The following is a 27,090-nucleotide window of genomic DNA, read 5'->3' as shown; positions in this document are numbered from 1 at the left end:
GTACGTCACTCGTGATCAAGCGTTCACCTGATTGGCCGAGGCTGATCCTCCCCGTTGCTAGGATACAAATGATGGCTTCTCGCTAGCTCTCTCCCGTCCGCAGCTCGTTTGCACCCCGCTAGCATCATAGTTAGCTTAAAGTGCATAAATACACGTATTTCTAACGTTTTAGAGGGATTTTACCTCCGTTTTGTGGCGTAAAAAGTTTATTTTTGGACGTTTGAACCTTCGGAGTTGCCGTAGTCGCGCTCTGAAACGTGACCGGCGAGGCGGTGCAGAACTCTTCTTCCTCTGGTCAAAGAGTCCACCTTTTCTTGAACTTTAACGTCGAAAATGAGTTCCTGCGATTCGAAGATCATCGCTGTGATCGGCAGGTGAGGAAGGAAAGTCCCTTAAGTTGATGTTTGCGGAATTGAAAGCTACAGAAGCCTGTGTTTGTGTCCAATTGGCTCGGGTGAAGGAGGACTTGTTTTGATTTCGAGGAGTTTCCTGCAGAGCTGGGTGTTGGTGGACCCTAGTTTTATAAAAGGAGCACAGGAAAGTTAGTTCTTAGCTCCAGGGGATCAAACTTCTGGGGTACCTTCTAGGGATCGGGCGGTGGTCGAAGCAGAAGAAGCGGAAAAGCTCCGCATCTTCAGCAGGGAGTTCTCCCCAAGCAGGTCTACAAGCCTTGGAGTTCATAGAGGGGATTCGGTAGCCTAGCGATGGGGTTCGACCTTCTCCCGTTGGATTCATCCGATCGTGATCTCCAGCTGTGGAGCTGCAAGCTTGTGGTCCTCAACTGGAGAAGAAGACCCCGCATCCACCTGAAGAAGGAGCGGGTGGATCTACATTCCCGGCCTCGGAGCGGGGAAACGATCCGAGGGGCCGAAATGAGATCCGGTGAGGAGCCGCTCAGACCTCCATCTGGTCTGGACGCCTCCCTGGTGGAGACTCAGAGAAGACCCAGGGCTGGAAACATCTCCAAATACCCGTGGAAGAGTCGGACCAAGTGGGTTATTACACGGTAAAGACTAAAAGTGTGTGTTTGTGTGTTTCAGCGGGCTGATCGGACGCTCCTGGGCCATGGTGTTCACCAGCGGGGGCTTCAGGGTGAAGATCTACGACAGCCAACCGGGACAAGCCGCTAGCGCCCTCCAGGAGATCGGGTCAGTTCTACGATCCGTGTGTGTGTGTGTGTGTGTGTGTGATAGCCATAGCAACGCAACCACTCCCAAAAGGCTGGTAAACTTGTCGCACCTGCATAGCACACCTGAAGATTAACAACACATGGATGGACACACACACACACACACACACACACACACATATATATTCACCTGAGCCGGACAGAGTTTTTTTCGCTTCTGTCCGACGTTCGGTCTGGTGTCGCTTCCTTCCGCTGCTCGGACAGCAGGGGGCGCCGTGGCGTTAAACTCAAAGACTCTCCAAAGTAATCGCTATTATTTGTCAGGTACTTCCAGAGTCAAGCAACCTGCACCGGGAGGCTTTTATAAACATTTTATAAACATATACACACACATGGAGTTGGGATTAGCATGCTAAAGCTAGCTATTAATGTGCAAGCAGTGAGATTAAACAGTAAACCCTTGTTTTTCACGGGGGTTACGTTCCAAGAAGAACCCGTGATAGGCAAAATCCGTGAAGTCGAAACCTTTATTTTTTTTTTTTTTTACAATTATTATACATCCTTATTAAAACTTATTGCTGCTGTCGTTCTTGTATTTTTTTCTTCCTTCTTTATGGAACCAACGGAAGATTCATTCATTCCGTAATGCCGACCTACAGCCGCGTAGCTTTTAGCTTCCCTTAGCATGTCCAGAAGTTTAACTTTATCTGTCATAGATAGCATCTTCCGCTGCCTTTTGGGCCCTTTTGAGCGTTTTGTCAACATTATGGGTTTTAGAGAAACTGGAAATTGCAAGAGAATTTGCACGTACGTCATGTAAATTTGGCGAGCTGTTTTACGTACGTGTACATATTAAACTGCGACGTTATTGACGCACAGGTAGAGAAGAAGCGGAGTGACTTTTTAGCCAATCAGAATGCAGAACACAACACACCATGCAAATCCGTGAAGTAGCGAAACCGTGAAAAGTAAACCGCGTTATAGCGAAGGATCGCTGTACGTAGGAAATCCTTCCTGCTTGCAGCTTTCAGGCTGTAGAACTCCTCCCTCAGCTGTGAGTGGAGTCTTCATGTGCAATAATTCTCCACAATGTGCAAGAGTTCCATTGTCTTCTGTGTAGTAAATGTTTCACAGCACGACAAGCCTGAAGATTGGAGAAGAAGTGTGATGGTGCTCATTTTTAAGAATAAAGGGGATGTGCAGAATTGCAGCAACTACAGAGGGATAAAGTTGATGAGCCATACAATGAAGTTATGGGGAAGAGTAGTGGAAACTAGACTGAGAGCAGAAGTCAGCATCTGTGAACAGCAGTATGGCTTCATGCCTAGGAAGAGTACTACAGATGCGTTGAGAATGCTAATAGAAAAGTACAGAGAAGGCCAGAGGGAGTTGCATTGTGTTTTTGTAGACCTAGAAAAAGCATGACAGGGTGCCAAGAGAGGAGCTCTGGTATTGTATGAGGAAGTCTGGAGTGGCAGAGAAGTACGTTAGACTGGTGCAGGACATGTATGCTAGCTGTGAGACACTGGTACGGTGTGCTGTAGGGGTAACAGAGAAGTTCAAGGTGGAGGTGGGACTCCATCAGGGATCAGCTCTGAGCCCCTTCTTGTTCGCAATGGTGATGGACAGGCTGACAGATGAGGTTAGACAGGAATCTCTATGGACCATGATGTTTGCGGATGACATTGTGATCTGTAGTGAGAGCAGACAACAGGTAGAGGAACATCTAGAGAGGTGGAGGTATGCTCTGGAAAGGAGAGGAATGAAAGTTAGTCGCAGCAAGACAGAATATATGTGTGTGAATGAGAGGAACTCGGGTGGAACGGTGAGGCTACAGGGAGTGGAGATCAAGAAGGTTGGAGGATTTCAGGTACTTAGGGTCAACAGTCCAGAGCGTAGGAGAGTGTGGAAAAGAGGTGAAGAGACGGTCCAAGCAGGTTGGAATGGGTGGAGAAAAGTGTCAGGGGTACCAAGAGATAGAAGAACATCAGCCAGAATAAAAGGAAAGGTGTACAAGACAGTGGTGAGACCAGAGATGATGTTTGGACTAGAAACTGTTCCAATGACCAAAAGACAGGAGGTAGGACTAGAGGTTGCAGAGATGAAGATGTTGAGGTTCTCTTTGGGAGTGACCAGGATGGAGAGGATCAGGAATGAGTCTATCAGAGGAACAGCACATGTTAGATGTTTTGGAGAGAAGGTCAGAGATGGTTGGGTCATGGACAGAGGAGGGAGAGTGAAGATATTGGTAGACGGATGCTGGAATTGGAGGTCTAGAGGAAGACCAAAGAGAAGATTTATGGACATGGAGAGAAGATATGAAGGTAGCTGGTGTGAGAGAGGAGGATCCAGAGAAAAGGATTAGATGGAGAAGGTGGATTGGCTGTGGAGACCCTGAAGGGAAAAGCTGAAAGGAGAAGAATCTTGATTTTTTTACACAAAATTACCACACATAATCATATACATGTACTTGTAAATACACATGTACATATTTTTTAAATACCTTTCTTTTTCTTTCTTTCTTTCTGTCTTTTGACCTTTACTGTTTTTTTTTTATTATTCGCTCTTTTAATGCTTTATTTTGATTCTTCCCCATAATCCCCTGATTATGGAGCTTCAATAAATAAAGTATTTTGATTCTGATATATAAATATCACCGTGTTGCAGGCACTGTTTGGGAATAAAAGTATTTTTTCCCCGATATGTATTTAATTAAAAGTTATAAATATTTATTCATCCCCATTGAGCAGGGGAGGGCAATTATTTTGGCTGTCGGGCCTTATTTCTTATTTAATTTTTACAAGGTATTATGTACATTGAACAAAACGAAAGTTGCAATTAAAATTTTTTTTTTTTTGGTATTTTAGTTCAACTTTAAAATAGTTAATGATCATATAAATATAAAAGGGGAAAAAAAATACTTAGAATATTCAAAAAAAATAGTTTGGTGAATGTTGCGGGTCTGCCGTAGGGGAAATTCAAAACAATGAGAGTTTCAATAAATGAGTATAAATATAAACAAGAGAAACAGTTAAAAAGACAGCAAAAGACATCCACAAATAAATACAGCAGAGTGAAACAACAAGGATAGCAAAAATGATTACAAAATAAACATGATGCTAGTGGAGTGACACCAACAAGGGTAAAAAAAACAAACATTAGATATAACATAAAACTAACATTATATTAAATATAACACATAATAGATATATAAATATAACAAAAAATAACATTTAGTTATTTTTAGCCGCTGTGGCTTCTATCCAGCGGGGCTGTATATAAAGTAGCAGCTAGCATCATATGACCATGCTAACAGCGGTAACGCCTATGGGTGTCTGGATGAACGGGGGAGTGAGAGGGTGAATGTTTTGTATCTACATGATGTGAATGAGTGATTTTATGTTTATTAGACGTGTGAATGAACATTTGCAAGTATCAGATGTGAATGAGAGAGTGAATGGTTGCATGTCTCGAGAGGACACGTGAATGGTTGCATGTCTCCAGAGGACACGTGAATGAGAGGGTGAATGGTTGCATGTCTTGAGAGGACACGTGAATGAGAGGGTGAATGGTTGCATGTCTCCAGAGGACATGTGAATGAGAGGGTGAATGGTTGCATGTCTTGAGAGGACACGTGAATGAGAGGGTGAATGGTTGCATGTCTCCAGAGGACACGTGAATGAGTGGGTGAATGGTTGCATGTCTCCAGAGGACACGTGAATGAGTGGGTGAATGGTCGCATGTCTCCAGAGGACACGTGAATGAGTGGGTGAATGGTTGCATGTCTTTAGAGGACATGTGAATGAGAGGGTGAATGGTTGCATGTCCACATGATGTGAATGTTTACCTGTCTAGGAGGCGTCTTCAGGAGCTGGAAGCGGCGGGTACGCTGAGGGGGGCGGAGCCAGCCGAGCGCCAGCGCCAGATGATCAGTTGCCACGACAACCTGGCCGAGGCCCTGGAGGGCGCCGTGTTCGTCCAGGTACCCTCGCCGCTCGCGTTTTCTTCCACTTCCTGTGGACTGTGGCTACACTTCGGAGGCTGTCGGCCATTTTGGAATGACGTCAGGAAGTAGTTTGGATGTAAACGACGCAGAAAGGGGAGATGTTCTCCTACTTGTGTTCTTTCCACATTCTTCCCCCCAGGTTCTCCTCCCGAATGGTTTTGTGTTTTGTGCTGCGATTGACAGGTGAGGCTCCGCCTCCTGTCAGCTGATGTCCTTTTGAAGCACCAGATCACTCATCTTCTTTGTCTTCACTCGCTCCTGTTGACAGCAAACACTTCAGTGAAACGTTCTTTTCTATCGCCGTTGCCGTTATTTCCCACCGCTAAACCCTAAATGCTAAGCTAAGCCTCGCTGCATATCATTTAACAGCGGAGCACTATTCCGCGGGATTTAATGGCTACGTCCGTTAGCACCTTTTAGCTGTTTAGCACTTCACAGTGATTGGTTAGCTAACCTTATGTAGCTATTCCTGATCCGGGTGTTAGCCGCTTTTCCGACGAATGGGACGCGCCGATTGGCCGCTCGCTAGGAAGCGGCAAACGTGACCCAGTGCGCCACCTGGTGGTGCAAATGTAAACATCTTGAAGGATTGCAGCAAGCATAGCTAGCCGCTACAAATAGCACCTGCTAGCGTGTTAGCCTCGCGCAGGGGTGGAGTAGATCAATGACCTCCAGCCGAGGAGGAACAACAGAGCACCTGTTCCCAACGGCAACAGGCTCCGCCCCCTTAATCGATCAGGGCCATTTTGTAACGATTAGCACGGCGCGGCTTAGCGGTGACTCATTGCACATCGCGGCTTGACTCTCTCTACCAAGACAGGCCGCTCCATTGCACACTCAAGTGTGTGTGTGTGAGAGTGTGTGTGTGTGTGTGTGTGTTTAAGAAGAAAAACACTTGCGTGCTCACTTGCAGGTGAATCAGTGCATCAATAAGCAGCTGCTGGGCTGGTATGCTGCTCAACTGGCCACACACACGCACACACACACACACACACACACACACACACACACGATCGCCCGATGGAAGAATGCTGCTTTAAAACAATCACTGCCACTCTTATTTTAAAAAGTCCTCTGACAGAAACACACACACACACACACAAGGAGTGTGTAGAGAACTTTTGTTTTGTTTTTGTTTCTCATAGCCGAAGCAATCTTGGAGAACCAACAGGTATTTAAATGGAAAATAAAGAAGAACACGTCTGCACACACACGTCTAAATTTGAGTGTGTGTGTGTGTGTGTGTGTGTGTGTCATATAGAGACAGACCAACATTCATCCACTCATTCACACACCATGTTCAAGGATTCAAGACTTCAGTGGAATCAAAAAACAATCGGGAAAAAGTAGGAAACAATGAAAACAGAATCTCTGGATTCGAGATATAAAACAAAAACATAAGACAAAATATTTTTAAAAAATTTAAACAACAACTAAAAGAATAAATGGATAAATATGTCGAAAGAAAAAGGAAAAAAAGTGTTTATTGCAATGTACTGTATGTAAGTTCGCGCTCAATTTAATGCGATAAACGCTCCTTTATTTATCTTTTGTTTAATTTTGTATAATTTGATTGCATCCAATTTATATGATTAATATTTTAAGGTTGAAATAAAATTCCCAAAAATATAGATATTTAAATTGTAATTTTCATATTATTCAATTTACATGATAATTAGTTTGCCTGCACATAGAAATAATTAAAAATAAAAGAATTGCCCACCCCTGTTATAAATACACAACTATTCATTCATGTGTTCACACACACACACACACACCTGGTGTGTTTCCTCTCCCTCCTCCAGGAGTGTGTGTTCGAGCAGCTGGAGGTGAAGCGCGGCGTCTTCTCCGAGGTGGAGCGCCTGGTGGGAAGCCACGTCGTCCTGAGCAGCTCCACTTCCTGTCTGGTGCCGAGCGCCGTCTTCGCCGCCGTCCGGGACCGCGGGCGCTGCCTGGTGGCTCACCCGGTGCGTCGTAGCTCATGCTAACGTTAGCAGATAGCGGGGCGGGGGGGTCAACTCACTGAACGCATCACCAGAACGACGGTTTTGAAGGTAAACAAACATGGCCGTTTTTCCGTCCCCGCTACTTCCTGTGCCCCGCCTCCTCTTTTTCATTGGCTGTTGGTGACAGGCATGTTTGCTACGTGTTAGCGGCTCAAAACCAGGAACACTTGACAACTGCCGTCAGCTAGCCACACTCCCTCCCTCTAGTTAGCCTCGGCCACTACCCGCAGCTAGCTACACCATCTGCCCCAGGCTCTCTCGGTGTTCCCACCCAGCCATGCCTACTACCCCCAGCTAGCAATGCTATCTTCCACTATGTAGCCACGCCGCCTCCCGCTAGCTACCCACACCAACTACCCCAGGCTCGCTACTCCGACTGCCCCCGCTAGCCTCTCTTACTTCCCCCAGGTAGCCATGACAACTGTCCCCAGTTAGCCATGCTGGCTGCCAACAGCTAGTCACACTATCTGTCCCCATCTAGCCACGCTGCCTCCCGCTAGCTACCCATACCAACTGCCCTAGCTAGCCTCTCCCATTACCCCCGGCTAGCCTCACCTAGCCACTCCAACTGTCCCAGCTAGCCTCTCTTACGGTCCCCGCTAGCCACAACAGCTGTCCCCGGTTAGCCACGTTGGCTGCCAACAGCTAGCCACGCCCTCTACCTCCAGCTAGCCATGCTATCTACCCCCATCTAGTAACGCCGCCTCCTGCTAGCTACCCACATCAACTGCCCCAGCTAGCCATGCTACCGACCCCCATCTAGCCACGCCTACCGTCCTCAGCTAGCTTCCCTCCTCCATCAGGAAACCCATCTCAAAGGCCTCCTTGGGCTTGGTTTGGTGTCTCCAGGTCAACCCCCCGTACTTGGTCAGACTGGTGGAGCTGGTTCCCCACCCAGAAACCCGTGGGGACGTCATGCAGGAGGCCCACGCCCTGATGACCCAGGTAAACACCTCCTCCGAGGTCTTCCCGAGCGGCTTCCGGCAGAAGTATCACACCATTATCATGCGGAAGCCCTCGCCTCCACCTGAATAGATGTGTGGAGACATGAGGTCCCACCCCTGGAAGGTATCTCAGATGTTTTCTAACCTCCTCCTCCCCCTGCAGTGCGGCCAGGCGCCCGTCCTCCTGAAGAAGGAGATCGATGGTTTCGCCCTCAACAGAGTCCAGGCCGCCATCATCGCCGAGTCCTGGAGGCTGGTCCAGGTGTGTTTGTGTTACCGACCTCCTGGAAATGATCTCCAACCTCCGATTACAGGAGCACTTCCGCGTTCCTCTTCGGGTTCTTGCCTCACAGGTCAGCTGTCAATCACAAGGTCACATTTGGAGACCTCCAAGCATTCGTGGAGGATGATTTGGGGTCTCCATTGAACCTGCTGGATGTTTGTGGACTGGAAGGAAGATGGAGAACCTGGAGAGAACCTGGGGAAGGAGAATGTGGCGAGAACAAAAGCAGGAGAACGTGGCGAGAACTCACCAGGAGAGCTTGCTAAATGTTGTCCACGTGTTCTGGAATGGACCCGGTTCACAGCGCCTCTAGGAGCTAAGCATACCGTAGGGAGCTAAGCATACCATAGGGAGCTAAGCATACCGTAGGGAGCTAAGCATACCGTAGAGGAGCTAAGCATACCGTAGAGGAGCTAAGCATACCGTAGAGGAGCAACTTGAGGTTTCTTGCTCAAGGACACTTGGGCATGCAGATAGGGTCTGGGCTTGAACCACCAACCTACCACCACCACCCCGAACTGTCCGGCACCCAAACCCGCCGTCGGCCTCCGACCGCTGATACAATCGGGCGAATGGTCGGCGAAAGGCGTCAGACGCACCCGACAGGAAGTGTGACTTCACGCCAAAAGGATTCTCCACGGAACAAATGTGAAGGGGAGTTCCAACGCCGCCAATGCCTCCGGCTCCTCCTGCCCACGGGTCACATGCCGGAAGCTGCTGATTGACCTTCTGGCGCCTCCTGGGAGCAAAGAATGCTGAACATTGCTGCGTTTTGGACGGGCCTTGCCGGGGACACGCCACTTCGTGTCCTTACAGAGCACCAGCGCGAGACCCGGGAGGCGTCGGCATTCCTGCGATGAGTCACGGTTCTCGAGTCAGGAGCAGCTCCTTGGTGAAGCTGGAAGCCCGGAGGGTGCAGTTGGGTCACAAAAGTAGTACCCTTCCTCAAAAACGGGTCGAACCATCCCAAAAGGGGCAGGGGGGGCGTTCTTGAGTGGGTCAAGGGGGTTTCTGTCATTGGAAATCCATGATTCCACCCCAGGGACGTCTCTCCAAAGCTACTGGTTGCCTCAAGCCGTGCTTCTATTTTGAAGGTTCCTAAAATCCGAGACAAAAAAGGAGGGGTTGAAACATCCTGGATGGCAGCAGGATGGTTGGCTAGTGATCCCCGGTTGGATTCCAACAGGCCAACATGGGGTTCTCCAGGTTCCTCCCACAGTACACAAACATGCAGGAGGTTCCCTGCAGACCCTGAGTTGTCCAGAAGTGACATTTTGTGAATGAAGGAGCGAATTGTATGTCCAGAGAATGAAAGGGTGAATGTTGTATGTCTCTTAATGTGACCCTGTGATCGACCGGTCCAGGGGAAACCTCACCTCTTGCCCAATGAACGTTTATAACCCATCTATAAGCGAGTACATAGGAGTACATGTTTGGCTCCCGGCTGTGCCTCGGCAGCAAGCCTGCCATCTTGCAAGGGCCCGCCTTTGGACGGTCCTGTATAATAACAGCAACCTGGTTTCACATGCCGCCGCGAAACACTTGAAAGCCGGACTGGAATGTGACACTTTCATAGCATGCCGGCGATTGTCGCTAGGCGTGCTAAAGAGATGCAGGACCGAGCTGCCTTTTCGGGGTGCGTTGACGACTTTCACAGGGTTCCCCTGACTTCCTGACTACTTGCACTACTTCCTGCGCCCCAGTTTTAACACTCTAACAGGGAAGCGTACGCTAGTTCACAAACAAGGAGCTAACCAGGCCATCGGGAGCCACTGGGAGGCTCAGAGTCTAGCCAGAGGACACTTCAGGATGCCGGAGCAATGAACTGAGCCACGGCAGTTATCCTAAAATGCTAACTGGCTGGACCGGCAGCGTCGCTGGCGCCTGCGAGCGAAAGCCATGTTGCTATCTGTGTCTTCACGCCAGCCTGTGGAAGTTCAGGCTCCCTGTGAGCCCCCCCTTGCTCGGGGGGAGTTAACCCCGAGCGTGCCATTATGTCCCAGTCGAGGAAAATGACACGCTGCTGTTAGCTTGTCAAGGTAACTCGCGCGAGATGACTGAGTTATGACTCGTTTAATAGCTGACTAATAAGCCAGGACGGTCAAACTGTTTTTCCAAAGTTGATGGCCTGCTGATGCACCTGCTCTTTGGCCAGAAGCTTCCTCAGTGGACATTGCCAAAAATTGACGGTGAGGTGACATCTGAGGTGTCTTAAGCACTGGTTCAACCAAATACCAGGTCAATCCCAGTCCAGTCCGGCTTGATGGGTTCATCAAGAGTCGTCATCCAGAGGTTTCGTGTGACGGGTTTCCTGTTGTTGTGCTTGTTCGCCTTCGACACTCTGCCCGTCACAGACATACAACCATCCACTCAGTCATAGCTCAGGGCGGGGAGTGGGCGAAGCCTCAAACATTAGTGGAGTATTCCAAAACTGGTTACAAATCCAGGACGTTAAGTCAGCAGAAAAAAAAATCTGAGCATAATGTTCCTGCTCCGATGTGTACATCTGGTGGTCCAGACCTTCGGGTCTCACTTGAAGGCATACTTTGAGCTTGAAGCTGCGACTGGACGATCCAATCTGCTCCAACTAGCAAACCTGCCCTCACTCAGAATGTCCCCATAGGAACAACATCTCGGCCCCCTCAGATACAAAGTACTGCGGAGACCAGAAAAACATGATCATAATGTCAGCGGGTTCTTCTTCCTCCCCTTTCCTGGAGGTTCAGAAGGGTATGTGCTGTCATGGAGGACGTGAAGGTCTCCACTTGTGCAGTCCAGCCCTTCACACTGGATCACCTTCAGCCACACAGCAGAGCTGCCACGCAAGGCAATAAGGCCAGTGGGAGCAATTTTGGGCACTTCTGAATGCAGGCAAGAGCAGCCAGGGATTGAACCACCAACCTTCTAGCTGCAACTTTGGGTTTGGAGCAACTTGGGGGGTTCAGTGTCTTAATCAAGGGCACTTCAGACAGGAGGAGCCAGAAGCAGAACCCCAATAACTTGGGGTGTGGAGCATGTTGGGTCCAAGTGTCTTCCCTAAGGACACTTCGGCATGCAGACAGGAGGAGCTGGAGGTGGAACCGTCAACCGTATAGTTAGATCTTGGGGTTTGGACACTAAGGACACTAAGACATGCAGATGGAAGGAGCTGGGGATTGAACCGTCAACCTTGCGACTGGAGGGTCACCTGCCCTACCAACTGAGCCACAGCTGACCCATCGTCATGGAAACAGCATCCCTTGACATACTTCCCTGTGGTAACAACACTTGTGCTAAGCTCACTTCCGAATACCACCGTACCGCCATGACCTCCACAGTCAGCGGGGGAACTGACCAGGTGTTTTATAGGTGGCTACATGTAAGCATCACCTGACAGGAAGCAGGAAGTGGACTAACTCCCAGAATTGAAGTTCCCAGAACTTCATGGCCCTTCTTACGTAACCCGGACCCACCGATCACACACACATGCATACATGGCGTCCGGTCCTTGAGCCCGGGCCAGCGCCCGAAAGCAGAGCGGCTGAGAAAGCGGCGCCGGTGGACCCCGGGGGCGATTACAGGCGAGCGGAGCCACCCCTTCTTCCCGCCCCCACAGATAACGGCCCCCTTGTTACGATCCGGACCCACACAAAGGGGACCCTGTGCTACCTCCACCCCTCTCCATCAGTATCTGAGCTTTGATTTCCTTGTCGGACAAGGTATCCCTACACCAGAGACCTCCTCCGCCCCTTCTTTGGGGTAACCTTATACGGTGGGAGTTATCGGATGGGTTCAAAGGGAGTCGGTTCGGTCCAATTTGTTCAAAAAAAAACAACATAAAAAACACCTGAGGAGGTATTTGGGGCTCTCAGATGAAGGCCTACTTACTCTTGCGGAGTTCCGTAAAGGCGTTTTCTTGCGCCAAGCTAAGATGTTCCGTGCCGTGGAAGTCCATAAAAAGTACAAACACCGCGTAGACCATGATTAGCTTAGCTTAGCTTTCTGATGGATTGATTGACAGGTGTGTACCCCCCCTCCCCCCCCCCCAGGATGGCGTGATCTCGGTGAAGGACATCGACCTGGTGATGTCGGAGGGTCTGGGGATGCGATACGCCTTCATCGGCCCCTTGGAGACCGTCCACCTCAACGCTCCAGAAGGTACCACCGACCTCCAAGGCCGGCTGAGGTTCCGCGTTCCACAGGTGGGGCTTCGGAAGGCGAGGTCGACCTCGGGGGAGCCAATGAGAGCTGACGGGGAGTCAAAGGGGCGGGGCTTAACCTGGACGGGTCAGCTGTCAATCACATGGAGACGTCCAACCGTTCACCCAACACCAATGGAGTGGTCTTCAAGGAACCCGATGACTGCTTTTGGACCGGCAGGAAGACGGAGAACCTGGAGAAGAACCAAGGAAGGAGAACCCATCCAGGACTTGAACTTGGTGGTTCTACCTACATGGTCTCCAGACATACCGAGTCCTCGCGAGGAACAGAACCCAGATGTTCTGAAGGTTCCACCTTCATGGCAGACGGCTTTTAATTAGCGCCGACACCAAAAGACAACACACACACACACACACGGGAATGTGTGTGTGTGAAACCTCGGGGAGATGGAGAATACCAGAGGGGGGTGTGAAACCCACCGAGGAACACACACACACACACACACACACACACACACACACCAGCACAAAGCAGCCTTTTGACGGGCGGCCATGAATGAACTCCCTCACACCAGAAACCCGAAGCTCAGGAGAGCCGCCGCTACCTGGACACACACACACACACACACACACACACACACACACACACACACACACACACACACACACACACACACACACACACACACACACACACACACACGCACACACACTCCACCTCCACTCAGGAAGCGGTGGAGTGATAACGAAGGTTTAAAGATCCCCCGGTTGTTACCTCCTCCTCCTCCTCTTCTTCCTTGTTGTCTTCTATTTCTTCTTCTTCTTCTTCCTCCTCTTCTTGTTCTCCAGGTCCTGGTGGAGGAGCTTCCCTCTTAATCCAGGAAAGAGAAAAAAAACACTATTTTGGAGGAGGAAACTCCCGAGTCGTTACTGACTCATTCAGTCATTGATTCGTTCATTCACGCATTACTGACTCATTTATTGACTCATTCACTCACTTTGACTCATTTAACCATTGACTCGTTCACTCACTCTACTGACATTGATTCATTCAAACATGACAGGCTCATTTCTTAATTACTCATTCGCTGGTTCCTTCACTCACTCTATTGACTCAGTCGTTGACTCTTTCACTCATTCTACTGATTCATTCCTTTGTAACTCATTCATTGACTCATTCACTCACTCTGACTCATTGATTCATTCCTTCATAACTCATTCATTCAGTAATTGACTCGTTCGTTCACCCATTACTGACTCATGTTGTCACCGACTCATTCATTGAATCTTCAACATTTTCATTAGTTATTTTGTTCATTGACTCATTGACTCGCTTTACTGATTCATTCATTGACTCGTTCGTTCAGTTATTGACTCATTCAGTCATGCACTCCTTTTACTCCGTCACTGATTCATTCAGTCAGACTCATCATTCACTCATTGAGTCATAGATTCGTTTTACTCACTGATTCATTCACTCATTCACATATTGACTCACTCGTTAATGACTCATTCATGCATTCATTGACTCGTTCAGACTCATTTGGCCACTCATTGATTCGTTCGTTCATTGACTCGCTCACTTCATGCATAGAAAATGTTCAGAAATAGAAATTAAAAAAAGTAGATTTTTGGATATAAAACAAATATTTTCCCCCAAAATATATAAAAGAAAGAAGGAGAAAACGTGTAAAAACAAAAGAAAATTTAAATAACTTTTGAAAAAGAAACCAAGAATATAATAAAGCATGAAAAATTAAATAGAATATAAACATTATTGAATATATTGCGGCATCTTCCCAAAAATGTCAATGTAGGCAAGAAAAAGAAAATAATTCTTAAAAAATATAAAATAAAATAAACCTGAACTGATAAACCTGAAAAAAAAACAAATTGAAAAACAAGCATTAATACCAAAAGAAAAAAAACTTTAAAATCATTCAAAAAATGAAATAAAATAGACAAAACCCAAGATCTGAGATCTCAGAGAGCTTGCAGTTCTGCTCCATGAGGACCACGGCTGAGAACCACACCAAGACCTTCAGCCAATTAATCTTTAACGCCGTGTTTGTGAGGCGCGTGAATGATTATTCACGATCTTTGAGGAACAATCAGTCCCAGACAAACCAGAGGGAGGTTTATCCTTGGCTGCATGTCCTCCAGCTTGGGTTCTCCATGTGGTCCTACCAGAGTTCCGTCTATGTCGTCCTACTAGAGTTCCGTCCATGTCCTACTACCAGAGTTCCTTCCATGTTCTACCACCAGAGTTCCGTCCATGTGGTCCTACCAGAGTTCCGTCTATGTCGTCCTACCAGAGTTCCGTCCATGTCATCCTACCAGAGTTCCGTCTATGTCGTCCTACCAGAGTTCCGTCCATGTCATCCTACCAGAGTTCCGTCCATGTGGTCCTACCTGAGTTCCGTCCATGTGGTCCTACCTGAGTTCTCTCTGAGTGGAGTCTCGATGTCTTACCGGTTGGGTTCTATCTGTGGAGTCTCCATGTTCTCCATCATCCTCAAGCTGTCCAAAAACAGTAGGTTCATTGAAGTCCAAGTGTTCCACAGGTGTTCTTGTAGAGAACCTCTGCAATCATAGGGAGAACATCAAGACTCCACCCAGATAAGAACATTTGAGAACATGGAACCCTGCTGGTATGACACTAGCATGAGGCACTTGATGCTACTGTGACTTGTACTCTCCGTAACAGCACTAGAACGTGTCTTCTGTCGCCCCCTGCAGGTGTGGAGGACTACATGAAGCGCTACGGTGAGGGCATCCAGAGGGTCCTCGGGTCCTTCGGGCCCATCCCGGACTTCACCGGAGAGCCGGCCAAAGCCATCGTGGAGGTGATTAGAGGTTCTCCACGTTCTCCGCCCTGGTTTGACAAGGCCGTTTAGTTCTGCGTGACACCAAGAGTCAGGCGTTCCCTTTCTCGCGCCTCCAAAGTGTCACATGTTAACACAGTCTGTTAGCGTGTTAGCTGCGGAGGATCAGTGTGCTAGCACCCTCCTCCTACTCTCCCCCATCGCCATAAACACTTTCTAGGTGAACCAATGAGGTGTGAAGGGATGAAGGGCAACATTCCAGAATCCCTGAATTGCAAGCTTGCGCAGTGGAACATCCCGTCCGACTGGATCCAAGAATGTCAGTGAGAATCATCTGGGTTCTCTTGAGAACGTTATGCTACACTTACTACCTGCTGTTGCTAGGAGACGTAGTGTCACATGATCAAACCAGCACTTGCGGCGTACTTTTATGACCCGTCGTTTGGGAAAGGTTATCTGCCAAAGGCCAAGTCCCCTCTTGTCACAACACCGCTTCATGCTAACCTTGTGTTAGCTGCCTTGTGCTAGCCTCCTGTCACCTCCTGTCCCAAAGCCACCTTATGCTAGCCTTATGTTAGCTTCATGCTGGCCCAGTGCCACCTCGTTCCAACCATCCTGTCGCCTCTTATCCCAGAGCCACCTCATGGTAGCCTAATGCTAGCCTTGCATTAGCTTCATGCTGGCCCAGTCCCACCTTGTTCTAGCCTTCTGTCAACTCTTGTCCCAATGCTGCCTCATGCTAGCCTGATGTTAGCTTCATGCTAGCCAAATGGTGCCTTATAGTGAATATCCTGTACCCTCCTTTCCCAACGCCACCTCATTGTAGCCTCATGCTAGCTTCATGCTAGCCCAACGCTACCTTGTGCCAACTATTCTGTCACCTCTTATACAAATGCCGCCTCATGCTAGCCTGATGTTAGCGTCATGCTAGCCAAATGGTGCCTTATAATAACCATCCTGTACCCTCCTTTCCTAACGCCACCTCATTGTAGCCTCATGCTAGCCCAACGCTACCTTTTGCCAACTATTCTGTCACGTCTTATACAAATGCTGCCTCACGGTAACCTTATGCTAGCTCTGTGTTAGCTTCTTGGTCGCCCTGCACCCCCCTGTGCTAGCTTCCTGTCACCTCTTGACCACCTTATGCTAATCCAACACTGCCTCGTTTTAGCCTCTCGCTTTAAATGTCCCCAAATTTTCAGGTTAGCTTTCGGCGTCAAATGGCGCCATGCTACACGAGCTGACGCTAAGTTTGCTACTGCTGCTGCTACATTAGAAACAAAGTGGCCGTACCTCTGCGTCTTCTGGTGAGGCGACCAGATCTTCCAGCCTGACCTGTTTAACAACAACAAACCATCCAGGTGTCCTCCTGCAGATCTTCCACCCATGAATGTCTCCTGGTGTCTCCAGGAAACGTGCCTGCTGATCCCCAAAGACCCGGCGAGCTTGTCGGCCCGCAGGGAGCGGCGAGACCACCTGCTGATGAAGCTGTCCAACCTGAAGATGCAGGACCAGGGTGGGGAACGAGCAGGAGGAGCCGGAGAACGTCCCGGACGTGCTAACTCTCCAAGCTAGTCTGTGGAGATTCGGGCTACATTTAGCATACTGATGCTAACGTCCATCTTTGGAGGTGATGGAGAGCGCTGAAAATGAATGATGTTCTCATCCGAGGATGGAGGAACATCTGCCTTCTGGAGCTCAGAGCAAACTAATAAAGGGTTCATTCTCACACCGACCTTTGACCTACCTTTATTCATCCATCATGGGGTCATGGAGGGAGGTCTCCACACTCAGGTTCTGCTAGAAGGTGTGGAGAACTCAGGTCTGGATGAGGTATGGAGATCTCAGGTTCTAGTTGAAGGTTTGGTGAGTTCAGGTTCTGGAAGAAGGTGTGGGGAGTTTGAGTTCCTGGAGAACTCGGGTTCTGGTAGAAGGTATGGAGAACTTGGATTGTGGTAGAAGGTCAGGTGTGGAGAACTCAGGTTCTGATAGTGGGTTCAGAGAACTCGGGTTGTGGGAGGAGTTGTGGAGAACTCAGGCTCTGGCAGAAGGTATGAAGAACTCGGGTTCTGGTAGAAGGTCTGTGGATAACTCAGGTTCTAGTAGAAGGTGAAGAGAATCGGGTTCTGGTAGAAGGTATGATGTGGACAATTCAGGTTCCAGGAGAAGGTAAGAAAAACTAAGGTTCTGGTAGAAGGTGAGGTGTGGAGATACCAGGTTCTGGAAGGTGAGGTGTGAAAAGCTCCACTCTGGTAGAAGGTGTGAAGAACCCACCTGGTCGTGTCCTCCAACGAGGACCAAACAATAGCTTTGCATGAAAGACAATAAGCATTGTTTCCAGGAGACCAGCCCTCTGAGGAGGAACATCACGGGTTCTTCTGTGACCTTCATGATCTAAACCAACAATCCATAAAAACAAGAAGCTTCTGGGTTCTCCTACCTTGGATCTCCTCATGTTCTCCAGCTTCACTGAAGGCTCCAAATTGTCCTCAGGTGTGAACGTTCAGATGATTGACAGCTGGTTAAGCCCCGCCTCCCGCCCCATGTCCTCCAGGGGACGTCAAGATGTTTTGCTCCTTCTCCTGGAAGGAGATGGAACCCGAGGTCCCAGAAGTTCTCGCACTGAAGGTTCCACCAAGGAACCCGCGAGAAATTATTATAAACAATTGTTTCTAATTCATGTCTTTAAAGGACTACAAATCCACCCCTTTTTACCCTAAAAGACTACAAATGTAAGCTAGCGCATACGCTCATCCTCTTCTTCTATTGGTTCGAAACAACGCAGGTGTGTGACGTCACTGCAAGGATGCCCCGCCCCTTCCGGTCCCACAGGCGGCTCCTCACGCGCGCCCGCGGCGGTTTCACTCAAGGAGGCGGCGGGCGGGCGGGCGGACACATCCGGGTACTTTACACCACCGGAAGTTTGTTTTTCTGCCTTTTTTTTTTTTTTTTTAAATAATAATATTATTTTATTTTGTTTTAATAATTTTGGGGGAAAAACAACTGAGGATCGCCGCCGTTTCCGCTCCGGATGGGAAAGAGTTAACTTTACTCCGCCGTCAGGTGAGCGCGCGACCGAGCCGTCGGATGACGCGCGAGGAGCAGCCGTGATTTACAAAATATTATTTTAAAAATCAAAATATCCACTGCGGAGGAACTTCATAGACTTCGGGTTAATTACACTGTGATTTTTTTTAATTTAAAGCTAGATTTTTTTTTTCATTTTGAAGGAAATTTGAATAAAATAATCAATTTCTTTCCATTTCTAATTATTATTCTATTCAATTTAGGATTGAATATGTCATGATTTATTAAGAAAGATGTATGTTTTATTAACTTATCATTTCATTTTGTTCTTTTTGAACATTTTCTGAGATGGAAAAAGGTGAAATTAAGATTTAACCTACCAGTTTTAGGAAAAAAATTGAAAGAATGAAAAAAATGAAGAATTTCGATTCTAAGGAGAAAAATATATAGACATATATAATCTGATATTCAAGGATAGATAGATAGATAGATAGATAGATAGATAGATAGATAGATAGATAGATAGATAGATAGATAGATAGATAGATAGATAGATAGATTTAGGGTTAAATCTGGCTTTAGTTCGAATAAAGTCTGGATTTAATCCACATTAAGTCAAGGTTATATCATTTTAGTTCAAATAAAGTTGGGATTCAGCCTAGCTTATGTCAGGGTTAAATCCGATTTTAGTTCAAAAAAAGTCTGAATTTAGTCAGGAGCAAGTCAGGGTTAAATCTGAGTTTAGTTCAAATTAAGCGTGGATTTAATCCAGATCAAGTTAGAGTTAAATCTGATTTTAGTTCAAATAAAGTCTGACTTTAGTCCAGATTAAATCAGGGTTAAATCTGATTTTAGTTCAAATAAAGTCTGAATTTAGCCCAGATTAAATCAGGGTTAAATCTGATTTTAGTTCAAATAAAGTCTGAATTTATTCAAGATTAAGTCAGGGTTAAATCTGATTTTAGTTCAAATAAAGTCTGACTTTAGTCCAGATTAAATCAGGGTTAAATCTGATTTTAGTTCAAATAAAGTCTGAATTTATTCAAGATTAAGTCAGGGTTAAATCTGATTTTAGTTCAAATAAAGTCTGAATTTAGCCCAGATTAAATCAGGGTTAAATCTGATTTTAGTTCAAATAAAGTCTGAATTGAGTCCAGATTAAATCAGGGTTAAATCTGACTTTAGTTCAAATAAAGTCTGAATTGAGTCCAGATTAAATCAGGGTTAAATCTGACTTTAGTTCAAATAAAGTCTGAATTGAGTCCAGATTAAGTCAGGGTTAAATCTGTACAAATTCTAGATATCTGCACGTAGGCTGTGGATTAATCCTGGATCAAATCATCTGGATTTGAACCCCCATCGGATCGAATCCAGAGTTTCCGAGGGAAACGTTCCTCTTTCCGACCCTGGGTTCCTTTCTCCTGGGCCCAGTCTCGGGAGGAGGAACCCGACGGCATCGCGGCGCCGGCGACTCGGCCACGCCCCCTTTTCACATCGGACGCCATAAAACCCGCCGTCCTGTCCCCCTTCCCCCCTCAGGTGCCGAACCTCCGTCCGCCATGTCCTGGGGGGCCCTCTACGCCCAGCTGGGCGGCGTCAACAAGCACTCCACCAGCCTCGGGAAGATCTGGCTCTCGGTCCTCTTCATCTTCCGCATCACCATCCTGGTGCTGGCGGCGGAGAGCGTCTGGGGCGACGAGCAGTCCGACTTCACCTGCAACACCCAGCAGCCCGGCTGCAAGAACGTCTGCTACGACCACTTCTTCCCCGTGTCGCACATCCGCATGTGGTGCCTTCAGCTGATCTTCGTGTCCACGCCGGCGCTGCTGGTGGCCATGCACGTGGCCTACAGGAAACGGGAGGACAAGAGGAGCATACTGGCGTCCAACGGCGCCGACAAGCCCTCGGACGTCGACCTGGAGACCCTGAAGAGGCGGCGCCTCCCCATCACCGGCCCGCTGTGGTGGACCTACACCTGCAGCCTCTTCTTCCGCCTCATCTTCGAGGGCGGCTTCATGTACGCTCTGTACTACGTCTACGACGGCTTCCAGATGCCGCGGCTGGTGAAGTGCGAGCAGTGGCCGTGCCCCAACAAGGTGGACTGCTTCATCTCCAGGCCCACGGAGAAGACCATCTTCACCATCTTCATGGTGTCCTCGTCCGCCATCTGCATGGTGCTCAACGTGGCCGAGCTAGGCTACCTCGTCGGCAAGGCCCTCATGAGGTGCTCGGCGAGGGCCGGGCGGCGCAAGCACCCTTACGGCCGGACCGACGGCGCCGGCCGGGACAACGACATCCTGCAGAACAAGCGCAACGAGCGGCTGCTGTCGCCCGCCGCCGACCCGTCCATCAACAAGACCATGTGCTGAGCCGGACCTCCGGACAAGAAGACGGCTCTTCGGACATACCCAAAAGAGTTCCCCAGTCCTGCGCAGAAGTTAGAAGTCGAAGTATGCTCCTCTGCCCCCGTCCAAGGAGGACCCAGAAGGACGTTCCACGAAGGTCCGTCCAGGTCTTCCTCGCTTCCTGGTGTTTATTTATTGAAGGCGCGCCTTTTGGTGCAGGCGAACGGCGAGTCGACGCTGCCCTCTAGTGGCCAGCGGTGGAAGTCGCCCCCCCCCATGAAGGATAAAGTGGTCCTCCGTCGTCACGTTCCATCTTCTAGTTTAAACCCGCTGAATGTTTTGATCTCCTTTATTTCCCCTCCCTCCGTTATCTGCTTGTTATTAACAGTAGATGTGTAATAACTGTTTATTACACGGTAATAACTGTTTATTACACGGTAATAACACGATAGCTGTGTAATAGACGCCGCGCTGCAAGTGTGTCATGTTTTAATCAAGTCGGTGTTTTCTCCGTGACTTGAAGCGTGCATGTGTGTGTGTGTGTTAGTGTGTGTGTGTGTGTGTGTGTGTGTAGCCTCAGATGAATGAAACGTACGCATGTTTTTTTTTTTTTTCTATTTTCTCCTTGAATTTTGGAACATTGATTTTCAAATTAAAAGAGTTGAAGTCTGACGTGGTGTGTTGATTTGCTCGGGAGGAGGCGTGACGCCGGCCAATCAAAACCCCCGATCCCGGCGGTGGCGTTTCATAACAACCTCTAATTGGTTCTCCATGATTATTATAATAGTTCAGTTAAAAAAAAAAAGGTTTGTGTGATGTTGTGCAGGGTTCCCTGACCTTTGACCTCTTTCCTGGACAGCCACAAGGATCTGCTTCGTTTCCATGGCAACACACACACACACACACACACACACACACACACACACACACAGCAGAGACGCTGAAGACCCTGGGTGTCACAAGTGCTACAATACAGAGTTTTACTATGAGTGTGTGTGTGTGTGTGTGTGTGTGTGTGTGTGTGTGTGTGAGAGTGTGTGTGAAGGTGTGATTGTGTGTTTGGTGTATGTATCAGGTGAGCATTTGTGTTTGTTTGAATGAGTCAGGTGTGTGTGTGAGAGAGAGAGATTATGTATGTGTGTCTGTGTGTGTCTCAGTCAGGTGTGTGTGTGTGTGTGTGTGTGTGTGTGTGGTTTTGGGGCGTCTGCGTTTGAGTGTGTGTGTGTGTCTGAAGGTGTGAGTGTGAGTATGTGTGTGTGTTTGTGTGTACCGTCTGTGTTTGAGTGTGTGTAAAGTGCATGTTCTTGGTGTGTGTGTTTGTGTTTAAGAGAGAGAGTATGTGTGTGTGTGTGTGTGTGTGTGTGTGTGTGTGTGCGCAAGTGTGTGTGTGTCTGTGTTTGAGTGCGTGTTAAGTGCATGTGCTTAGTGTGTGTGTGTAAGATATAGTGAGTGAAGGTGTGGGTTTGAGTGTGTGTGTGTTTGTGTACTAGGTGTATGTGTGTGTGTGCGTGTGTTGGTTGTGTAAGAGAGAGTGTGTGTGAAGGTGTGATTGTGTGTTTGGTGTATGTATCAGGTGAGTGTGTGTGTTTGTGTGTCTCAGTCAGGTGTGTATGTATGCTAGGTGAGTGTGTGTGTGTGTGTGTGTAAGAGAGAGTGTGAAAGTGTGAGTGTGAGTGTGTGTGTGTGTGTGTGTGTGTGTGTGTTTGAGTGCGTGTAAAGTGCAGGTGCTTAGTGTGTGAGTGTGTGTGTTTGTGTGCTAGGTGTGTGTGTGTGTGTGTGTGTGTACTAGGTGTGTACTAAGTGTGTGTGGGTGTGTCTGTGTGTGTAAGAGAGTGTGTGAAGGTGTGAGTGTGTGTGTGTGTTTTTTGATGCGTGTAAAGTGCATGTGCTTAGTGTGTGTGTGTGTGTGTGTGTGTGTGTGTGTGAGTGTGTGTAAGAGAGTGTGTGAACGTGTGAGTGTGTGTGTGTGTTTTAGTGCGTGTAAAGTGTATGTGCTTGGTGTGTGTGTGTGTGTGTGTGTGTAAGAGAGAGTGTGTGAAGGTGTGCGTGTGTGGATGTGTACTAGGTGTATGTGTGTGTGTGTGTGTGTGTGTGTGTGTGTGTGTGTGTGTGTGTGTGTGCACTCATCTGCACGCCTCCCTCTCCAGTCATCAAACCCCCATGGACCGCCTCTCCCCTGTGACGTCACACCTGCTCTGACGTGACGTCACACTGCCAGGCCAGAGATTTTTCTGTAAAAAAAAAGAGACAACAAATAAAAACACTTTATTAATCTCATCATCCTTCTACTGCTAATAATAATAATAATAATAATAATTATTATTATTATTATTAATATTATTATCATATTGCAGGTTTAATGTTTCGAGTACTTCCGGTATTTTTATCCCGGAGGCAACACGTCACGCCCCCGCGTGCCCCGTTTTTTCCCGTTTCACCGCGTGAGTTGGGGGGGGAATTTTTTATTTTTATTTTTTTTGCGTGGGTGAAGGGGGAACTTTTTTACTTTTTTATACCCCCCCCTTTTTTTTTTCTTTTTTTTTCGCGTGGGCGTGGGTGAAGTGGGGGGGGGGCGTGGTGTGACACCCGCACGGGCTCATGTCCCCCGCGGGTGCAGCCCGCGCGCGCTCACACGCTCGCTCCGGGTCATGGCAGGGAGACACGGCACGCGGCAACCCGGACTGCACGCGGCCGCCGGCGAACGAGCCACCGGAAGTGGCGTGTGACTTTTCAAAATAAAAGAACGACCCCGGAGGAAGGAAGGGGAGGAAGAAAAAGAAGAAGAAAAAGGAAAAAAAAAGGAAAAAGGTGGAGTGAAGGGTTACCTGGAGGAAGTCGTGCGTCTTTTTTTCTTTTACTTTTTAATTTTTATCTTTTATTTTTTTTTTAACGGTGCTCTTATTTTGGTACTTTTTCAACTTCCGGTCGCGGCGCCTTGAAAAGCCTTGTTCTTGTCTTGCAGGTGCGCGGCGTGTCGGTCCATGGATTTAACACCTGTAACACAACAGTGTTTCAGTAAGTCACACACACACACACACACACACACACACACTTGTACTTTGGATGAAGATATTTAAAAAAAAAAAATATATATATATATATATATATATCCATCCCGTTATACTATGCACTCCTAGTAGTGTTGGGTGTGAAATAATAACAAATTGAATTTTTATTTTAATTTTTTTTTGTAAATGATCTACTTTAAACTTTGATACTGTAATCATTATTTTATTTATTAATTTTTTTTCTTTTTTTTTTTTTTTAAACACTTTATGACCATTTTTTTTTTTTTTTTTTTTTTAATTTCCATACATTTATTTATTTATTTACTGGCTTGATTCAAGGTGTGTGTGACGGACCCCCCCGCCGGCTAGGTGTTTGGACGGGGGCGAACGTTGGGCGTTGTTGCCCCCCGGTCACTGCCCCACGTGCACATGCACATGCACGCTCTTGCACGTGCCCCCCCCCCCCCCTCCAGCGCCCCATCCATCGTCCGCTAAATGCTGTTTTCGAACATTATAATGTCGATCTCAGCACATGCCTGGTGGGCAGCGGAGCGAGCGGGGGGGGGGGGGGGGGGTGATGGAGGGATGGATGGGGGGGGAGGAGGGAGGGAGGGAGGGGCGGCGAAGCGAGGGGTTCCAGTCAAACAGGTGGCCTTTCCAGTCGCTGTGCGCGGGGGAAAAAACGGCGGCGCTGGTTTATAAAGAGGCGGCTCGGACGGGCGTTTCGATGAAGAGCACAAAGATGCCCGGGCGCCGTCCGCCCGCCGCCGCGGCGGTAAGGCCTCGCCCCCCCCCTCCGCTCGCCAACGCCGCCGCCTTCCGCCCGCTTCCCAAACTAACCCGGCTTCCCCGCTCTGCCTCCCCAGCTTGTACTTTCTCCGTAGGCTAGCAATCTTCCGAGGATGGGCGACTGGAGCTTTCTGGGTCGGCTGCTGGAGAACGCCCAGGAGCACTCCACGGTCATCGGCAAGGTGTGGCTGACCGTCCTCTTCATCTTCAGGATCCTGGTGCTGGGCGCCGCCGCCGAGGAGGTCTGGGGCGACGAGCAGTCCGACTTCACCTGCAACACCCAGCAGCCCGGTTGCGAGAACGTCTGCTACGACGAGGCCTTCCCCATCTCGCACATCCGCTTCTGGGTGCTGCAGATCATCTTCGTGTCCACGCCGACGCTCATCTACCTGGGCCACGTGCTGCACATCGTGCGCATGGAGGAGAAGCGCAAGGAGAAGGAGGAGGAGCAGCGCAAGGCCAACCGATTCCAGGAGGAGAAGGAGCTCCTCGGCGACAAGAAGGAGAAGCCGCCCATCCGCGACGAGCACGGGAAGATCCGCATCCGCGGCGCCCTGCTGAGGACCTACGTCTTCAACATCATCTTCAAGACGCTGTTCGAGGTGGGCTTCATCCTGGGCCAGTACTTCCTGTACGGCTTCCAGCTGCGGCCGCTCTACAAGTGCGCGCGCTGGCCGTGTCCCAACACGGTGGACTGCTTCATCTCGCGGCCCACCGAGAAGACCATCTTCATCATCTTCATGCTGGTGGTGGCTTGCGTGTCCCTGCTGCTCAACCTGCTGGAGATCTACCACCTGGGCTGGAAGAAGGTGAAGCAGGGCGTGACCAACCGGTTGGCGCCGGGGCGCGCCGAGGCGCACCGCCGCGCCGCCGACCACGCGCCCTCCGCGCCCAGAACTGCCCCCTCCAGCCTCGGCTACCCTTCCAACTACACCGACGTGACGGCGGGCAGCGGCGCCTTCCTGCCGGCGCCGGGCGGCGCCAAGATGGACGCGCTGCGCCGCGAGGACCCGCCGCGCCGCCACGCCGCGCCGCCATCCCACTACTACATCAGCAACAACAACAACCACCGGCTGGCCGCGCAGCAGAACTGGGCCAACCTGGCCACCGAGCAGCAGACTCGGGAGCTCAAGGCCGCCTCCCCGACGCCGTCGTCCTCTTCCTCCTCCTCTTCCTCGTCCGCCGCCGCCGCCGCCGCCGACGGGAAGAGCGAGCCGGAGGAGGGTCAGGTGACCCCGGCCGCCTCCGCCACCACGGTGGAGATGCACCGCCACCCTTTCGCCGTCGGCACGGACCCCCGCCGGCTCAGCCGGGCTAGCAAGAGCAGCGGCGCCCGCGCCCGACCTAGCGACCTGGCGGTGTGAGGCGGCCGGGAAGCCCCGCCCCTCTCGCCGTCAGCCCCGCCCTGAGCGAGGGCCGTGGGAAAGCGAAGAAAAGAACGCCAGGGCGGCGGCGGCGAGTCGGCGAGTTTTCGTCTGTTTCCGAAGGTCCTGAACTCGTGCGGAGAAACGCGGCGGCGGCGGCGGCGGCCGTGATGATGTCATCATTACTATCGGAGGGGGAGCTTCTCTATCGCCTTCTTTCTCACGGAGATCTTCAGGTTCTCCAGAACTCGCCGCCGCCGCCTCCTCCTCTTCCTCCCCCCCCCGCTGCTGTGCCGCCGCGAGAGGAAGAGGAGGAGCCTCCGACAGGAAGCGGCTCGCCGGATGGTTAAAGACGGCGTCCGCGACAGGAAACAAACAAAAACAACAAGAGGAAGTGACGTTTCTGTCTTTCCGGAGCGCCGCGGGCCATTAAGCCCCGCCCCCTCCGCCACTTTCCTTTTTATTTATTTTCTTCCTCCGCCGGTTTTACTCTGAAAAGTGCTATTTTTCTAAGAAGTGGATTTTACTCCTCAGTTGCACACTTGTGGTAGTCAGTTTGTGATTGCGAGAGAAAAATAAATAAAAATAAATAAAAAAATGAATAAATTAAAAAAACATTTAAAAAATACAATAAATAAATAAAATAGATAAAATTAAATATATTAATATATATATATATATATATATATATATATATATATATATACAGCTATGGTTTTAAAAAAAAAACAAACAAAAAACCTTCTTCTTCTTCTATTTTCTTTTTTTTTTCTTGTCGTGTTCACCGTTAACCCCTCAAGCTTTTAGAAAAAAAAAAGCAAAAAGAAACTCCTGACCTTCTAGAAAGCGAGTCCTCCGACAGCCCGTCTGCGTCTTCACTTCCTCTTCCTCCTTGGCCCCGCCCATTCCCAAGCTCCGCCTCCTTGGCTGTTTTTTTTTTTTTTTTTGCACAAGAAGAAGAAGAAGGAGAAGTAAACACAAACAGGAAGTACCAGAGTGAGGAGGAGGAAGAGGAGGCGTGACTCCTCCTCTTGTACTTTGGGAAGTTACCAAGTACTTGTACAAGTACTTGTTCTTGCACTGGGTATCAAGTGCCACCCAAAAATTACTACAGGGCATCAAATAGTGGACGAAGAGTACTCCTGGCTACCAAGTATGACCCAAAAAGTACTACTGGGTATCAAGTGCTACCCAAAAGCTACTATAGGGCACCAAGTGCCACCCA

The 27,090-nt window shown here is 49.0% G+C and overlaps 3 protein-coding genes and 1 long non-coding RNA gene across 8 annotated transcripts; 3 read left to right on the top strand and 1 right to left on the bottom strand.

Annotated features, from left to right (window-relative positions):
* Nucleotides 1-125: 125 nt before the first annotated feature.
* Nucleotides 126-17,061, top strand: cryl1 (crystallin, lambda 1). The gene is made up of 9 exons (XM_086147659.1): nucleotides 126-374; nucleotides 1,041-1,148; nucleotides 4,985-5,111; nucleotides 6,941-7,102; nucleotides 7,991-8,086; nucleotides 8,249-8,347; nucleotides 12,397-12,505; nucleotides 15,247-15,353; nucleotides 16,743-17,061. Exons 1-9 carry the CDS (start codon nucleotides 334-336, stop codon nucleotides 16,905-16,907), a joined length of 1,014 nt encoding a protein of 337 aa, XP_086003785.1. The 5' UTR covers nucleotides 126-333; the 3' UTR covers nucleotides 16,908-17,061.
* Nucleotides 1,568-8,098, bottom strand: LOC147233115 (uncharacterized). Its single transcript, XR_015106246.1, has 5 exons — nucleotides 7,915-8,098; nucleotides 6,914-7,119; nucleotides 5,246-5,393; nucleotides 4,977-5,170; nucleotides 1,568-2,273 (listed from the first exon to the last, which is right to left on the bottom strand). It is a non-coding gene; the product is annotated as an uncharacterized LOC147233115 (long non-coding RNA).
* A 1,167-nt stretch (nucleotides 17,062-18,228) lies between the features above and the next one.
* gjb8 (gap junction protein beta 8) lies at nucleotides 18,229-21,376 on the top strand. The gene is made up of 2 exons (XM_086147633.1): nucleotides 18,229-18,395; nucleotides 19,899-21,376. Exon 2 carries the CDS (start codon nucleotides 19,919-19,921, stop codon nucleotides 20,726-20,728), a length of 810 nt encoding a protein of 269 aa, XP_086003759.1. The 5' UTR covers nucleotides 18,229-18,395; nucleotides 19,899-19,918; the 3' UTR covers nucleotides 20,729-21,376.
* A 1,884-nt stretch (nucleotides 21,377-23,260) lies between these two features.
* Nucleotides 23,261-26,496, top strand: gja3 (gap junction protein, alpha 3). Of its 5 annotated transcripts, none has more exons than XM_086147655.1 (3): nucleotides 23,261-23,512; nucleotides 23,667-23,719; nucleotides 24,597-26,496. In XM_086147655.1, exon 3 carries the CDS (start codon nucleotides 24,615-24,617, stop codon nucleotides 25,863-25,865), a length of 1,251 nt encoding a protein of 416 aa, XP_086003781.1. In that variant the 5' UTR covers nucleotides 23,261-23,512; nucleotides 23,667-23,719; nucleotides 24,597-24,614; the 3' UTR covers nucleotides 25,866-26,496. The 5 variants fall into 5 exon arrangements, with proteins under 5 accessions (XP_086003781.1, XP_086003777.1, XP_086003779.1 ...); XM_086147651.1 differs by having other exon boundaries at nucleotides 24,579-26,496; XM_086147653.1 differs by having other exon boundaries at nucleotides 23,261-23,541; nucleotides 24,579-26,496.
* Nucleotides 26,497-27,090: the final 594 nt, after the last annotated feature.

This window comes from Fistularia commersonii, chromosome 6, assembly GCF_037954325.1.
Source record: "Fistularia commersonii isolate RoL2024-O1a breed Wild chromosome 6, RoL_Fcom_v1.0, whole genome shotgun sequence".
NCBI lineage: Eukaryota > Metazoa > Chordata > Actinopteri > Syngnathiformes > Fistulariidae > Fistularia > Fistularia commersonii.
Note: the sequence above shows the minus strand (reverse complement) of the source record. Positions and strands in the feature narration are given on the sequence as shown.

Excerpts from the sequence above, each read along its gene's own strand:
- cryl1 (XM_086147659.1), top strand. The coding sequence starts at position 334 with ATGAGTTCCTGCGATTCGAAGATCATCGCTGTGATCGGCAG. Across the intron at positions 8,348-12,396 it reads AGTCCTGGAGGCTGGTCCAG|GATGGCGTGATCTCGGTGAA; the intron begins GTGTGTTTGTGT and ends CCCCCCCCCCAG. Across the intron at positions 12,506-15,246 it reads CCACCTCAACGCTCCAGAAG|GTGTGGAGGACTACATGAAG; the intron begins GTACCACCGACC and ends CGCCCCCTGCAG.
- gjb8 (XM_086147633.1), top strand. The coding sequence starts at position 19,919 with ATGTCCTGGGGGGCCCTCTACGCCCAGCTGGGCGGCGTCAACAAGCAC.
- gja3 (XM_086147655.1), top strand. The coding sequence starts at position 24,615 with ATGGGCGACTGGAGCTTTCTGGGTCGGCTGCTGGAGAACGCCCAGGAG.